The following is a 15620-nucleotide window of genomic DNA, read 5'->3' on the forward strand; positions in this document are numbered from 1 at the left end:
TAGCTTTAAAAATAGTAATACTAACTCTGACATCCTTTATTATCTTAAAAAAATAAATTCTTTATCATAAACTTGCTTTCACTATTTGGAATTTGAAAATATAAAAAAGTCCCTGGGGGAAAAAAAAAGAAAAAATTATTTGAATTCTAACAAATTATCTCAAATCATTTTAAAGTACATTGTAGTTTAAAGTACATTCTGTAGTCTAAAGTATACACTTTTTTCAAAACTGGAAATCATATTCACATGTTGTTTGGCAAATAATTTTGTCCATTAAGAGTATCATCAATATTTCTACATAAATAATTAGTCTATGTGATCATTTTTATTATATATTTTCTGTTTTGGGGCCACACTTGAGGAGCTCAGGACTTATATCTGGCTCTGTGCCCTGTGATCCCTCCTGGCAGTGCTGGGGACTGACACTGAAAGCATTACCATGATACTACCTCTCTGGCTCATGTAGCCATTTTTTAAGGCCTGCATATAATGCCTTGTAGATATGAATTACAATCAATAAATCTTTTCTGGCTGTACATCTTAGTTTATTCCACTGTTTCTCTTATTATAAATTAGTCTTGACCTAAACCTAATGTATGTACATCCTGCTCTCCATTCCTCACCTAAATCCCTCAGGATCCAAAAAGTAGAATTGCTGACTCAAACAAAATACTTAATTTTAAAAGAAGTTTTTACAGCATTGCAACCCACAGTGCCCAAAAGGAAACAGAGGCGGGGGAGGAGGAGTGAGGTGTGGGGGGGAAGCCTATATGACTCTGTATCTCAGTGATTCGATAAAAAAAAAATAAAAAGTTCAGATAAATACTCATACTGGGCTTTAAGAAAGTGGTCCCATTTTTATAGTTCAGAAAGAAACATAAATGTTCATTCTTCCACAGTCTTATCAATCTTGAGATCTTGTTCAACTCTTAATTTGGCATTACAGAAAACAGTATTTTATTTTTTCATTTCTTCACTTTTAAATAAGGTCATAATTTTATATTCTTATTAGCATATTTTGTTTTGTAAAAATGTCTTTTGTTCACCTTATATGGAAAACAAACTTTGTCTTTAACATGACTTTGTTATATATTAATGGCTTTTCTGCTGTATGTTCAAAGTATTTCCTTAGTTATAGTGTTTGTATTTTTCTCTATTTTCAACTCATTTTTCTTTTATATGTACAACAGGGTCATTTCCACTCTGAGATTATTGAACTAAACATATTTCCTTCTTATTCTTAAAGGTTATTTTTAACATTTACTACTTTAAGGACTGAGTAAGTACAGGTAGTATGAGATCTGGATGGAGTCACAAACCTCACCCCCACCAGTAGTCTCAGTATAATTCCTGAAAAGCAAGCCCCACTGTTTCATTTCCCACCCATAGGAAGTCTGCCTGCAAGTTCATTGGCCACCGCTAGTCTCAGTCTTCACTCAGTCTCACAGGCTCCTTGGAGTCCTCAAACAACCACACATGACCTCAGGGTCTCTGCATTAGGGTCTCCCTGGACGGGACTATCTTACCCCAGATACTCATATGATGATTTCTTTCACTACTTTTTGATAATAAAATCACCACCTTAAATTAAGTGACTGTCCATTTTATCAAAAATTTCATTTTTCTTTGAACGCTCATATATAATTCTTATCCATTTTTTTTTAATTTGTTACCATTATGAGTATAAATCTCCCAAAAGGAAAAGAATGAGGAGGTTTCTAAGCAGTGCTCAATAAGACTGCGGGTCATACCTGGCTGTACTTGGTCAATTGGGCCAGATGGTTCAATGCTAAGGGGCTTCAGGCCTTGTAGTGCCAGGGCCACCAGGGCTGCACCTGGTTGTGCCAGGAAAACATGCAGTGTTGGGGATCAAACTGAGGTCCTGCACATGCCAGGCATATACCCTGTCTCCTGCACTATTTCCTCAGCCCTGGGGAAAAAAATTGATAACTTTACTTCTGGATTCTGGGGTTTAAGAGTGGGGCATGGCTAAGTGCTTAATGAATATCTGTTAAATGAATCCTTTACTAATTTGAAATACTCTGTGAAAACTCCTACACACTAGTCATTATTCTACATTTAAGATTGTATCATACATATGTTTTGGGGGGTGCCTCCCTAGTATGTTCAGGAGGTGCACAGGTCCTGCTTTTGAGTCTCAGTCAACAAGGGCCAGTGGCTCAAAGCATGGGCCCAAAGGTACAGTGTTTCTTGGGTCACACCGTTACCCTGTCCCAAATAACAGTGTTGGGGACCTAACTGGAATCAGATGAATGCACACTCCTACTGCTCCAGTCCCTAGAATTATTTATTTATTTTGCCACACCTGGCTGTTTACTCCTGGATCTGTGCTCAGGGATCACTTCTGGTAAGGCTCAGGGGACCACATGGGATGCTAGAGATCAGAGTTGGGTCATCTTGTGCAAGCAAAGTGCCCTTCCTGCCCTTCCTACTACCTCTCTTCAGCCCTCTAGTATCAAAAATTTTGATTAGGCTTTAAAATATATGTGGTGGTACAGAAGTCAGTCACAATTCCTTTAAACCTGTGACTGACCTCTAGAAGCACCTGGTTGTATTTCCTGGTGAACTTTAAAGCCATCTTAGATTTCATTAATTTAGAGGCCAGAGAGATAACGCACAGGGTTGAAGCACAATCTAGGCATATGAAGGCCTAAATTCAGTCTCTACCACCACATAGTTTCCTAAGCACTGCTGGGAGTGGCCCAAGCTCCCCTCAATTGTTTCTCCCTTTCAATAAACTTTATAATTTAATTATGGGGTTATATTAATCTCTATGATATTTAATTGCTACTTAAATTTCTTGTATGGGAGTAGTGTTTTAGGGAAATATCAGTATGACAAGATCTTTGATCTTAGGAAATACTTGGGAAAGAAGTTAGTGGTCGGTTGTTCCAATACTTCCAAATTACTATCAAAGAGTTTCACAAAGAGATAATAGATCTATTTATATAGAGAGTACAAGAGGAAGAAAGGGAAGGGGGGAAAAGGGCAGAAAAATGTAGTTCACTGGTAAATTTAAGTGAAAGTTACTGTCTGGGGGATTGAACTTGAGTTGGCCATATGCAAGGCAAATGCCCTGCCTGCTGTACTATTGCTATGGCATGCCTCACTACCCCACCATATTTTTGGATCTTCCATGAACTAGTGATTTAGGGTCTTTTCCTTCTTGAATAAATTATGGTCCACTAATAATTTCATAGAAAACTGTCCATTTCAGGAAATCTTTATAAATATAATAGCATAAAAATATGTATGTACATCTTTTCTTGTAGTAAAGTGATACTTTTTAAAACATTTTCTAGGGGACTTTTGGCTAAAGGTACAAACTAAAACAAATTCAAAGTGTTGAAGATAGAAAAAAAATATGTGGATTTAAAAAAACTGGTCTTAATACAGTTGTCTTGTACTACTTTAGAATAAAATGCAAAAATATGTCTCTATCTTAGGAAATGTGCATTATTGCCTACAGCAAAAGCAAAAAGCTATGTATGAACTGTAGCTACAGAAGGGAAATCATAATTCTTCCTCAAAATCAACTGTGAAGCTAAATGCAACTGGAACATCTATACACACTTTTTAGATGTATACAAATCTAAACCTATCAGTTAAATGATCTCTCTATCCTTCACTCTAAACTGTTTAATGTGAGAAAAAAATTTCCCACTATTTTCCCTTGATGTTGAATATACTTGTTAAATATGCTTACAACATTGCAAAACAAACCAAAAAAACCTTCAGCAATTAGTATTTTCTAAATTTATAGAAGGTATTTCAATTTTTACTAAACTTTTCTCAGATTCATGTTCAAGTTTTCTCAGTGTATTATGTTAGTTCACTATAGTTTTGTTACTAAGGGAGATGACTCAAGAGAAGTCCTTAACGGCAGGGTCAAGTAAGCAAGCTAACAATTACATTTAGCACTTGTTATTATTTTATTTAACTTTATCTTCTGCTTGGGGGAGAAAGGTAAAAATGTCTACTTAGAAAACAAAAGGAAGTATAGCTGAGATATTCAGTGGGGCAGAGCTTCTCAAGGGCTAATGCTGGTAATTATAAGAAGAAATTTTTTTGTTGTTTTACTTTTGGGGTCATATGAAGGTCCTCAGGGACTACTTCTAGGATGATACTGAAGGTAGCTCCTGGTTGCAAGGGATAAGACCTGAGGCGCTCACATGCAAAGCATGCATTCCAGTTCTTTAAGCCATTTTCCAAGCTTCATAACATTAAGTTTTATTTATTTTATGGTTCATAAGATATGGCCTTAACAGTTATAATCATTTTCATTCAGTAAAAGTCAATAGATAATGGGAATTCTGGGGAAATGAATTGAAAAGATCAAATTTTATGGATTATATTCATTTTGCATAGGTATGCATCCTAGGAATTTGAATCTGGGATGGAAGCAGTCACCATTGTGGAGGGGCATCGTTAGGATCTTATGTACAGTCGTGAGTGCCTCTTACCTGATACAAAGGGCCATCCTGAGAGCAGACTTGCGAAGCTGAGCAGTTCAGACACCGAAACTGCGGAGGAGATGAACTCATCAGATAAGAGGCATCCACAACTGGACACATATTTAATACTAATTATTTAAAATATTTTAACGTCAAACATGAGTCAACATGGCTAATTTTCAGTAAAACATTGTAAAATATGGTAGCTTAAAAAATAAACTATTTTAATAACTCAGTGACTGGTCAGTTTAGCCTGAAATAATTTCAGCTCTAAATGTGATCATGTTAATATTCTGTAAACACTTGTCAAAATGGTGGCCTATACTTTCCCTCTCCTCTTTTAATACTATTTCCAACAAAAACCCTGACATCTGCTCCATTTGGTGGACATCCTCTTTCTTTAGTTATTGCTGCCATACTCTCTCCTGCATCTCTTCAACTACCCTGAATGTAACAATATTCTAGGATCCCAGAGCTAAAAGTGAGGCATGAAACTTGACTGAATTAAATGGGGATCTCTTCTACTTTATTAATTTTTCCTCACCAGGAACCTGCAGAGAGTGTGACTGCATGCAGTAGCATCAGGGATTGGGGGTGCTTTTTAAACCACTGAATTTTCTTCCAGACACTTTTGCACTGGGAGCTCCAAGTAGCAAAGCTCTGGGGATCACCTCAGTGTATATGAGCAGCACTGGGATTTAAGCTCTTGGCCTTGCACTTACTAGATAAGTGTTTTAAGCCATTGAGTCATTGTCTGAGCTACCATTTCCTGCTTTAGAAGGGTTCTTTATATTGCTCATATCAGAATCTCAGTTTTCAAATCTATTTTAATAGTACTATGAGTTTCTTTAATTTATATTGTGTTCAAATCTGTAATCCCCTAAATGTCACACAGAAACCCCACATATAAATTCTTTTAAGTAAATCAATGGGTGAACATACTTTAAATTGTTGTAATAGCTTGTCATTCAAATTAAAATATAATTCCCAGCTCTTGATTTTTCAGTATCATGTTAAACATGCAAAGACATTTTAATTGTAATGGATTATAAAATAAATGTATTCTTAATGTCATACATAAATTCAACACTGCATGCCTCTACAAAATGGAGGAAAGAAACATAAAATAAGTAAGGTATGTAAACAAGAACAAACCCTAACATTCCAGAATGGCTTTTCAAAATATACCTTCTGAAAGAATAGCTAAGCATTAATTAAAACAAACATTTGGTAGCCTTTGAAATAACATCTTAGAAACTTTCTAGTATTTCATGCCCCAAACAACTTTAGCAATTATTCCCCTAGATTTTATTCCCTGATTTCTGTCCAGTGCTCGCTGACATGCTTGCCCAGTGTTGCTACCCATGACAAAATTCTCCTTTCTGTTATGAGTCACTAAGCTTTGGCCTAATCAGACTTAGCCTAACTATGCAATCCTACAGGAATTTAAGAAGAGTAGAGAGTTATGAGGCTATTTCACCAAGTGATTAAAGTTTTCTATTAATCCCTTTGGGATGGGGGGGGGTAAGTCAAGCTGGATATTTACATTTCCTAACATTAATTGATACTGAAAATAAAGGAAAGCAAGACAAACTGGCTTGTTTGGTGCAATAACTTTTGGTACGGGTGTAAGAGATGAGACCAAACAGGATCATCTGGGGGAAGGGCTCTACTTGAGCAGACTCTAGTCAATCTACCCAAGAGAAGGTAGGCAGGAGGAATATGATTCTAAGATAAAAGCTGAGGCTGAATAGAAAGGGATGTTAACAGTAAGCTCTTAGGGATGAGACTGAATAAAAGAGATAATTATAATAAGAAAAGTTAACAAACACAAGCTATTTACAAAACAACTAAGCCCTTATCCATTATAACTAAACCCATAATATCCATTATATTATTCTGATCAGTACTTTATTATATCATATTAATTCTTACTAAGTTTTCAAGAAAAATATCTGTAATCAAATTTTAAGGATTAAAAAAACTTCATCAAAACTAGGAAGCAGGCAAGAGATGTCAAAACATAATAAAAGATAACACAGATACATAAGACATTCCTAGACATTAATATGAAAGAGTAAACATTTTCATAAGATATGCTTAAAAGGGATAAAACAGCAATCACTATGAAACAAAAGTTCAAAGAAGAAAAACTGATACTAAGCAGTGTTCGTGAGTATGTCAGAAAAATGGACACTCAGATGTTACTGATATGATTACAAATTGCTAAAACCTTGCTAGAAGACAGACAATTCATTAATGTCAAAAATTTCCCAGTATTACATGTCTGATATGGCTCTGCAGGCAGCCCTATCACTGCAGATCCTGAGCAGCACTCAGCCTTGGGTCATCCGTCTGTTGGCTGAGATCTGCTGGTGGGGCCCTGAGCCTCCTGAGCACCACTTGGGAGCACCTTTGAGAACAGTGAAGCACGAAAAGGGAAAAGGGATTGAGAGTGTCAGATGGGGAAAGGAGTTGTTAGAAACAGGAAGACAAAGTTCCTACAGAGAAGATAATTTTGAAGCGAATTCAATGAGGGTAAGGCAGGCAAATTTGAAATCTACCGGGGCAGGAAGAGCAAGCCTTGCCTGTCTGAAGAAATATAGAGATCAACAAGAGGAAGAGTCAACAAACTGCAAAGACAGCTAGGGAAATTATGTGGGGGCCATTTCTATAAGTCCCGGAAAGTACTTTGGCCTTTTTTCTTCGGTGGTAGTGGGGCCTCAAAGTGATGCTCAAGAGGCCCAGGGTTCTCAACTGGCCGGGCCAGCATCAATGTGAGGCCCAAGAATGGTGCTCTTTGGTCCTGTAGTGCCAGGAATTACCTGGTCATGTTCTGGGGCCTCCAAGGGGGTACCCAATAATTCTTGCGGACCATGTGGTACTAGGGCTCTAATGGGTGTTCTGTCTTAACTTCAGTGTTATATCTCTTTGGCCTCAGATCTGTGGCTTTTACTTAAGTGATACTAGATGTTAATGGAGTGTGTAGAGTAAAGAGCAACAAGTTTTAAGTTGTTTTAAGAGGATCAGTCTGGTTGCTGTGTTGGGTGAGGTTGAAGGAGAAGCATGGGAACTAGTCAGTTGAGTTTATGGAAATCCTGGAGGAGAGCGACCATGACTTACATCTGATGGTCCAAATGAAGGTGGCAAGACAATAAATTGATTCTGATTTAGTGCTCTTGTGGCAGAGTCACATAATTTCATAATGATGGATAATGGAACTTCAGGGATTTTCTTCTTTGTACAACTAGAAAAAAGAACTACTAATCCCCAGACTACTGAAATTGCAAAAGACTGACAGCATACCAGGCTTGGAGGAGGAGAATAAGCAAAAACATTTTCTAATGCTAAAAAACCAAAACTATTCCACGACATGTTAAAAAAAAAAATAATTTTTTTTTCTATTTACTGGTCTACTTTGTTTCATCAAAATTAAATGTCATTAGTTATTGAGCCATTTTTGGAAGCAATTTCTAGTAAGATATGCCTAAATAACCAAGGCATTTTAAAACTATTCAGAAGTGTATAATCAGAAACATAATTGGAGTAAAGACTGATTTAATTGATAGTTTATTAAGAACAATTTCTATGGCACAAATATTTCATGCTTTAATATTAACATTTAAATACTTGGGAGTGTGTGGGCAACCTTTAGAAAAGGACCTTGAGAAGAACAAATAAAGCTATTAGCGGCCCTGCAGTGGATGACCACTTACATTTCTTCAGTCTTAAGGCAAATATATTCATTAATGATAATTTCAAGCACTAATACTAAAAATGCTGAAGGACTATCAAGGTTAAAATTACATTCAATACAATTTTATTGTGTGTAATATCACAATATCAGTTCTCGCTGAGAATCAACTAGTTATGTAATCTGCATTTTTAGTACCTGAAATGTTTTGATTGTAAGGATTAAATCAGGGTGATGTATGCACTATTGAGAAAAATTATAAAATGTCATAGAAAGGAAAGTGGTAATTTACCAAATTTACAAAGACGATTAGATAAAGAATAAAAAAGAAAGAGCCCCATAGGAGTTTAATAAGTTTTTTAATGGCACACAACTAGTGAGCAGTATTAGAAATAACTTTTTCTTCCTGGCCATGAAAATTCAATCTTACAAGAAAAACTTTACCTAAGTAGCACTGGAACAGATAAAGAAATTCTGATTTAAGATACTAGGTGATTCAGTTATTATATCACATGAAGACATTTATTCTGAAAAGAGCCAAAGATCCTACCCACTGAACAGCACAATTTTTAAAAAAATGTTTCCAAAGAGTTTCATCCAGAAGTTAAGTGTATCTGTGAATCTCTACAACAAGGCAACATATTCTACAACATGACAACATACTTAATATCTGATACTTTATACTACTCTAGTTATATTTCTAAATTTTGTGGTTTTCACTAATTTCTATTTTTAATAAAACTAACAGAATAGAGATAAAAGTTATCCAGTTTCAAATGACATGCTCTGCCACAAACACACCAGAATCTTAACATCTGAAAGTCCTTGAAAGTCACACATTATAACCTTCTAGTCAATCTTAATGCTTGTTTATTTGTGTAACAGATTCTGAAGAAATCCCTGGTTGTTACTACTCTTGTTTCTTAGTGTGCTACCAGACTTAAAACCTTAATCCCAATATCATCAATAACTTGCAAGAAAAGTACTTGAACTTTCTAATTAACTCTAAATCAAAGATATAGTTCAACCTAGGAAATGCTCCTTCTGGGTTTTGGACTTCCTCAAAGGTTTCTATTTTTAATCTTGTTCTTCATGTTGCTTATTATCTAGGAACTATCTAATTCTGCCATAGAAACCACTGAAAAATCACTTACCCTTCAATCTGATTTTATACTTTCGATATAAATTATGATCCTGAAAAAAAGATGATCTAAATTCTACACTTTCCTGTTCCTTCTATTACAATAATAATAAAAAAACCTCACTGTTCACTACATGTAGTCAGGGCAAAACTTGTTCTTCCTCTTTCATAGTAAAATGCACTTACATGCTGCTTTCTTTGTCTTGTGAGCAATAGAGTTCTGAGCATACTTGGATATAGTTTCAAACTTACCTTATTTATAACAAGACCACATTTAATATAGACTTAAATTTGTAGGGCCTGGGTGATAGTAAAGCAGGTAGCTTTGGAGGGGGCCAGAGTTATTGTACAGGGGGTATAGTACAGCGTTTGCTTAACACGTGGCCGACCTGGGTTCTATCCCTGGCATTCATCTGGTCCCCTGAGTACTGCCAGGGATAATTCTTGAGTACATAGCCAGAAGTAACACCTGAGCTTCATGGTGGGGCCCAAAAACAAAACAAAAAAAACAAAAAAGAAAGGAAAAGACTTAAATTTGGGACTACTTGTCATAAGGTCACTGGGAGAAAAAAATAAGAGAAATGAGGATCTCCTTTTCAATTCAGTTTTTTCTTGTAAGTATTAAAATAATAGCTAAATGTAAAAAATATATATAATTTATACACTTAGGTAAATATGAAAGCAATTTACATTTTCTCCTCTTAATCGCCATCTTGTCATGTAGATGAATTCCATAGTATGATCCTTCCCCATAATTTCACCATTGCACAGCACATCCAACTTTAAAAAGAATAAAGATCCATTAATGAAAGCAATTTTGAATTTTAAGCATTTGTACACTTTTATTTTCAAAAGATTCAAAGTTACAATAAAAGATTGCTCACTGAAAAGAAAGCTAAATGCTAAAGTGCTAACACATCACTTCAATAATAATTTAAATATAGGTGATTCAAATATACATTTCTCATATGCCTATATCTAAAATACATATAGTTTTTAATGCAATGTAATTTTCTTAGTCCATTTCCCCATGTACTTTTGAGGTTTCAGACTTTTGTGGAGGGCAACAGTGGAGGTGGGGGGGGTTAACTTCTACTAAATAAAACTGCAGAAGACTCATCTTCATCATAGCACCTTTGGCTTATAAATTAATTTCTCAGGATCCTCTTACAATCCCAAGGTGGAAGTATTTGTTTTTCTCTCAATTTGTATTTAAAGAGACAGTAAATGAATGAATATAGACACAAGATTTATAGACCCTCTGAGGCCTAATTTTCAGTAATTACCTATTGTCAACTGACTGAATTAGGCATGCCATTGGCTGCCTCTCTAGCCTTCCACCCCCAAGTTTCTCTTTTCTGCTTGAGTAGCACTTGCTGCTAATATTTAAGAACCCTTTTTCACCTTGCATGAAACTCAAAAAAGGTTATATACTTATTAATGTTGTCTTTTTCTCTACGTAAATTATTTTCTAAATCTTTCAGGAGGCCAAATGGAACTATGTCTATGAGTTAATAAATTAATAAAGAATAATTAAAATGTTAATTTTAAGACTCTACAATTTAAAGACTCTACAACTTCTGCAGTTCTCCAATTATTGAAAAAAAAACCCCATAAATTCACATAAATTATGTGAAAAGGGAGAAGAATGCGCTTGAAATAATTATTTGTCAAAAATGATTGTAATTATAAAAAATGATTATAATTCCAATTTTATTAGACAAACTTTTAGCTAAAGTAACTGAATTTTTTTAGTTATTATAATTGGAGCAATAGCACAGCGGGTAGGGCGCTTGCCTTATACGTGGCCGGCCCGGGTTCGAGTTCTCCGTCCCTCTCCGAGAGCCGGGCAAGCTACTGAGAGTATCCCACCCGCATGGCAGAGCCTGGCAAGCTACCAGTGGCGTATTCGATATGCCAAAGACAGTAACAAGTCTCACAATGGAGACGTTACTGGTGCCTGCTCTAGCAAATTGATGAACAATGGGATGACAGTGCTACATTGTAACATGGAATTCAAAATGCTTTTCAGATATAATTTTATTAATTTGGGGATTGGGGCTTCCCAAGCAGCACTCAGTGGGCCCATGGCAATTCTTCGGCAACTAGGCCAGCAGTTCAGTCAAGGGCTGGAGAATGCAGTGTTGCTCAGGCCCTGTGGTAGAGGGGTTCCCTGGCCACTTCAGTGGTGCTGCAGGCCTCCAGGGCCAAACTTGTGATGTTCAGGGACCATGTGATGCTGGAAATCCAAGTCAGGTAGGCAGCCTGAACACTGTAGTATCTCTCCTGCCTGATTATCTTTATGCCGTCCATATTATAAACACATGAGCAAAGAAGTCAAAGGAACTTATTTGGATGAAATTCATTATCAAGTATTAGCTATCCTGACAGAATTAGCAATACTGTTACAGAAGTTTCAATTGCCAGGCATTGCATTAAATCACCCCTCTACACTGCTGGGATGCAAAGTAAGAGGCAACCAGTTAACTGCTTCTAGAAATCTTAGGAAAAGGCCTTTGCATTGGGATAGGTAAGGAGAGGATGCTGCCTTTTCTTCTTATCTTTTTCTATGAAGGAATATAGTATGTCCCAGCAGTAAGACCATGAGATAAACTATTCACTTAGCTCTAACAACGTCCTGAGAATTAGAAAAAGTTGTTCAATAAGTCACAGTAAAAGGATATAAATCTGTGGAGATACTTTGCAATTGAAGAATATAGTGAAAAACCAAGTAAGGGTAATAATTTTATTTCTTTTTTTCATTGTTGCACCTATAATTTGTTGTTAGCATATTGCATTTTAATCAAGTATATGGGACTCTGGTTACCTTTCACAAAGTTTTCCTTAAATAAATGTTGATTTCTCTGGGAATTTTTTTGCTATATGTGGACAAAACCATAGCAAAGATTAATTTTTAATATAAAACTATTAGTCACCTGAGAAAAAATTTAAGTATGTTCAAAGCTTTCTTGAAATATATAATACCTTTAAATGCTTGATCAAATCCTTTTATTTCTGCTATGACTACTCATGTTAATATTGTACATAAGCTCAAAAAGCTGCATTGTCTTTAAAGTCTTTGTTATAAAGGAAACTAGTGTTGGTCCTATAACCAGAATCGAAAGGGGAAGAAAAAGGAACTAATACAAGTGGTAAGACTGTCATCAGAGTATGTCAGAAATGATTGTCATTTCCTTATTATGTTAGAGCCTAGGATCATATTCTCTAAATACTGAACACATTAAAAATGGTGCTATATCAACATCAGGGTAATTTATCCCTCCAGTAAAGAAATCAGTGAATCAAATTTATATAGTTATAACTTAGTGCCAAGCAAGATCAGTTATGCATATCATGGAACTAAAAGACTATTAGTCACCAAATCTCTTTTGATAAAGACATCTTACATAATGAGTCTATAGAGAATTAGATAAAAATGGATCTCAAAGATCTCAAAGGAGGAAAAAAACACATTCTAAAGCATGTTGGAAATTGAAAATAATTCATTTAGCTGCTCTATTTATTTTGAGAATACTAATGTAGTCTTTCTTTTAAAATGTCCTCTAATTATAAAACTCAAGCATATTACTACCATGATTTAGTCAGGATGTTATCTTATATAAAATACAAATTACATAAATTATATTCTTAAGCTTAGAACTTTGGATACAAAACCATTTCCATAAAAGTTAATTTAAATTTATTCTGTTAAATACTTTTCTTGATGAATTTTACTTCAGATCAACACAATAAACAAGATTAGATTATTAACTTACCTCATAAGAACTTGGAAGTTTTAACTTCAAACTTAGAAATTTTTTAATAGTTCCCACAGTTACTCGTGTAGAACATCGTATGAATTTCTTCATTAAACCCTAGGAAATAAAGATTACTAATTAATATAATCTACCTTTTAAACTATAGGTGTCACTTCTACTATCATTTTGAATATTTCTAATGTTATTCTAAAAACGTTTCTATGTACAGTTCTCTAATACTTGTGAGTGAAAAAGATTTCTAATTCTTGCCCACTGAAATGATATTTTCTTTATTTGTTTTTGGGCACACCTTGCAGTGCTCAGAGCACACTTCTAGCTCTGTAGTGAGGGATCCCTCATAGGGTTTGGGGGACTCTATGAGGTATGGGGGACTGAATGTGGGTCAGCTGCATGTAAAGCAAGTGCCCTACCTGCCGTACTGTATCTCTCCAGTCCCCAAAGCCCTGACATTTTTAAAGAAGGCACTGTATCATGTGTATTAGAAAATGCTTGCATCCCCTAGACATTCTGGTAAAGTATGCATCAAAAATTTTACTGAAAATAAAATTCATAAATAATGGATATTAGCACATTACTTCTGAAAGCATCAGCAGCATTAAAATGTCTCAAACTTTAACTAGCTTTAAAAAGTACAGTATTTCAAAGAAGGCTCTAAGGAGCCCCTAAGATTCAATAGAGAGGGGCCAATTAGATCACAAGATCCTGAGTAACAAAAAAAACCTTGCAGTTTACAGACACAATTTAGGAGGAAACACATGCAGCTAGTATCGAGAGTCTCTGGCAGTGCTTTGCTAGCTATAAATTCCTTGACTCGACTACACTAATACAAATCTGCAACGCGAAATTACAATTTTAACTTTTAAGTTTCGGCTTTAATTTTCTTGGCAATATATAGAGAAACAAGAGACTGTTGGGTTACAAGGTAGCTCTGATTTAATTTTTTTTTTTTGAGGAATCTCCATAGTTCTCCATAAAGTCAAAGCATTTTACTATTCCAGCAGGGCATAAGTGTTCCAATATCCCATCTTCACTGACATAATACTTTGGTTTGATTTTGATAGTAGCTATCCTAATAGCTGTGAGTTTTGCAGTTTTGACACTAATTTCTCTGGCTAGTGATGCTACCTGTTCTTATCTTTATTCATCCTTTCTATACTGAAACTAAAAAATGTCTATTTCCTTCACCTTTAAATTGGATTATTTAATTTTTAAAGAGTTATTTAAATATCCTGCATTTTAAGCTCTTATTAAATATATGATTGCAAATATTTTGTTCTGCCTTTTCATTCTGTTGTGTTCTTCGATATATGAAAATTCTTTCACTGGTTTTACATTCAGGAAATACTGGCCTCAGAATGATCCAGGTATACTGTTCTTCTATTTCTTTACCACTGTTTCATTTTGTTTTAAAACAGTAATTTTCTAGAGCTAACTTGATTTTTCTAGTGTCATCACTTTAATTGCTGCATCATTTCTTTTACTATTTTTATAAGAACAAAGATAAAAAAAAACTTTGGTGAAAAAATGTAAAAAAAAAATAATAACAGGTATTGCACCAGAACAAATAAACTGAGAAGCTTGGAAGTATAAACAGGTACTTTTATACAATTACATAGGAACTGCCTCTAGAAATACTACTATTATATGCCTTGTACAGCCAACCTTTCTTATATTATTGTAGTTAAACTAAGACCTAGCCAAAGTTTCTTGAATAAAGAAGTGTCCTCTTGCTACTTAAATTTTCAGGTCTAATATCCACATAGTGAAAATTCATTAAGTAACTCATAATTCTATGTTGCATAATGTTAAAAACAATCTGAGTGTCTGACGTACTGATTTGAATTTTCTAATAGGAACATGCCAATAAAAGATTAGTGTTTTTTTTAAATGAACACACTGGTTTACAGATTATAAAGAGGAAGTAAAAGAAAAGAGATAGATGATAGGTATCTGAATAAAATACGAAATAAAAGAAACATTTTCAATAGATGGCATTTGCCAGGATGTGACAAAAATCTAAAAGCTAAAGTTGTTAAATGGCTGTTTGCAATAAACAGGTAGAAATCACTATTTAAATAACACAAAATGAAAAGACCAAAGAAGATGAAGTAGAGTGCTTAAAATTCTTAGTACAGGGATCCATTACAGAAAGGTTCAGCTAGCAAATATATGACTGTGAACAAGAAATGTTAAGAATACAGAAAATATCTAGGAACTCAGGAGCTCTAGAAGTTCACAGGCATTTAATGACATGAAAAAATAAAGAAAAGGATTAGAGTCACTGCCGGACATGAAATTACTGGCATCTGAGTTGGTTCTCATGTTGAAGAGAGGACGCACTTGGTATGAACTCCCAACAAAAGTATAAAAGGAGGTAAAGAGAGAGAGAGGCTCGATTTTCTGTACAAGCCACTAGATGGTGGCAGTAGCCCAGGACGATTTGCTTGAGAGAGACGAAAACAAAGTATCTGGGTAGGTAAGCTGCCTTTGTAGGTAAGGATGGCAAAGAATAGCATTCTGCTTATGTTCAT

At 35.1% G+C, this 15620-nt stretch overlaps 1 protein-coding gene across 4 annotated transcripts in view; it reads right to left on the reverse strand.

The window, feature by feature from the left end:
- PCGF5 (polycomb group ring finger 5) overlaps positions 1 to 15620 on the reverse strand; it is a 110377-nt gene that overhangs the window by 7420 nt on the left and 87337 nt on the right. For 3 of the 4 annotated variants that reach the window (XM_055118925.1, XM_055118926.1, XM_055118924.1), the window contains exons 7-9: positions 13087 to 13185; positions 10001 to 10090; positions 4485 to 4544 (exon numbers count right to left, since the gene is read on the reverse strand). In XM_055118925.1, the coding sequence (XP_054974900.1) occupies positions 4485 to 4544; positions 10001 to 10090; positions 13087 to 13185 (249 nt within the window). The remainder of the gene's footprint in view (positions 1 to 4484; positions 4545 to 10000; positions 10091 to 13086; positions 13186 to 15620) is intronic. The other variant, XM_055118927.1, reaches the window with a different exon arrangement.

The sequence above is a fragment of the Sorex araneus genome, chromosome 11 (genome assembly GCF_027595985.1).
Source record: "Sorex araneus isolate mSorAra2 chromosome 11, mSorAra2.pri, whole genome shotgun sequence".
Classification (NCBI taxonomy): domain Eukaryota; kingdom Metazoa; phylum Chordata; class Mammalia; order Eulipotyphla; family Soricidae; genus Sorex; species Sorex araneus.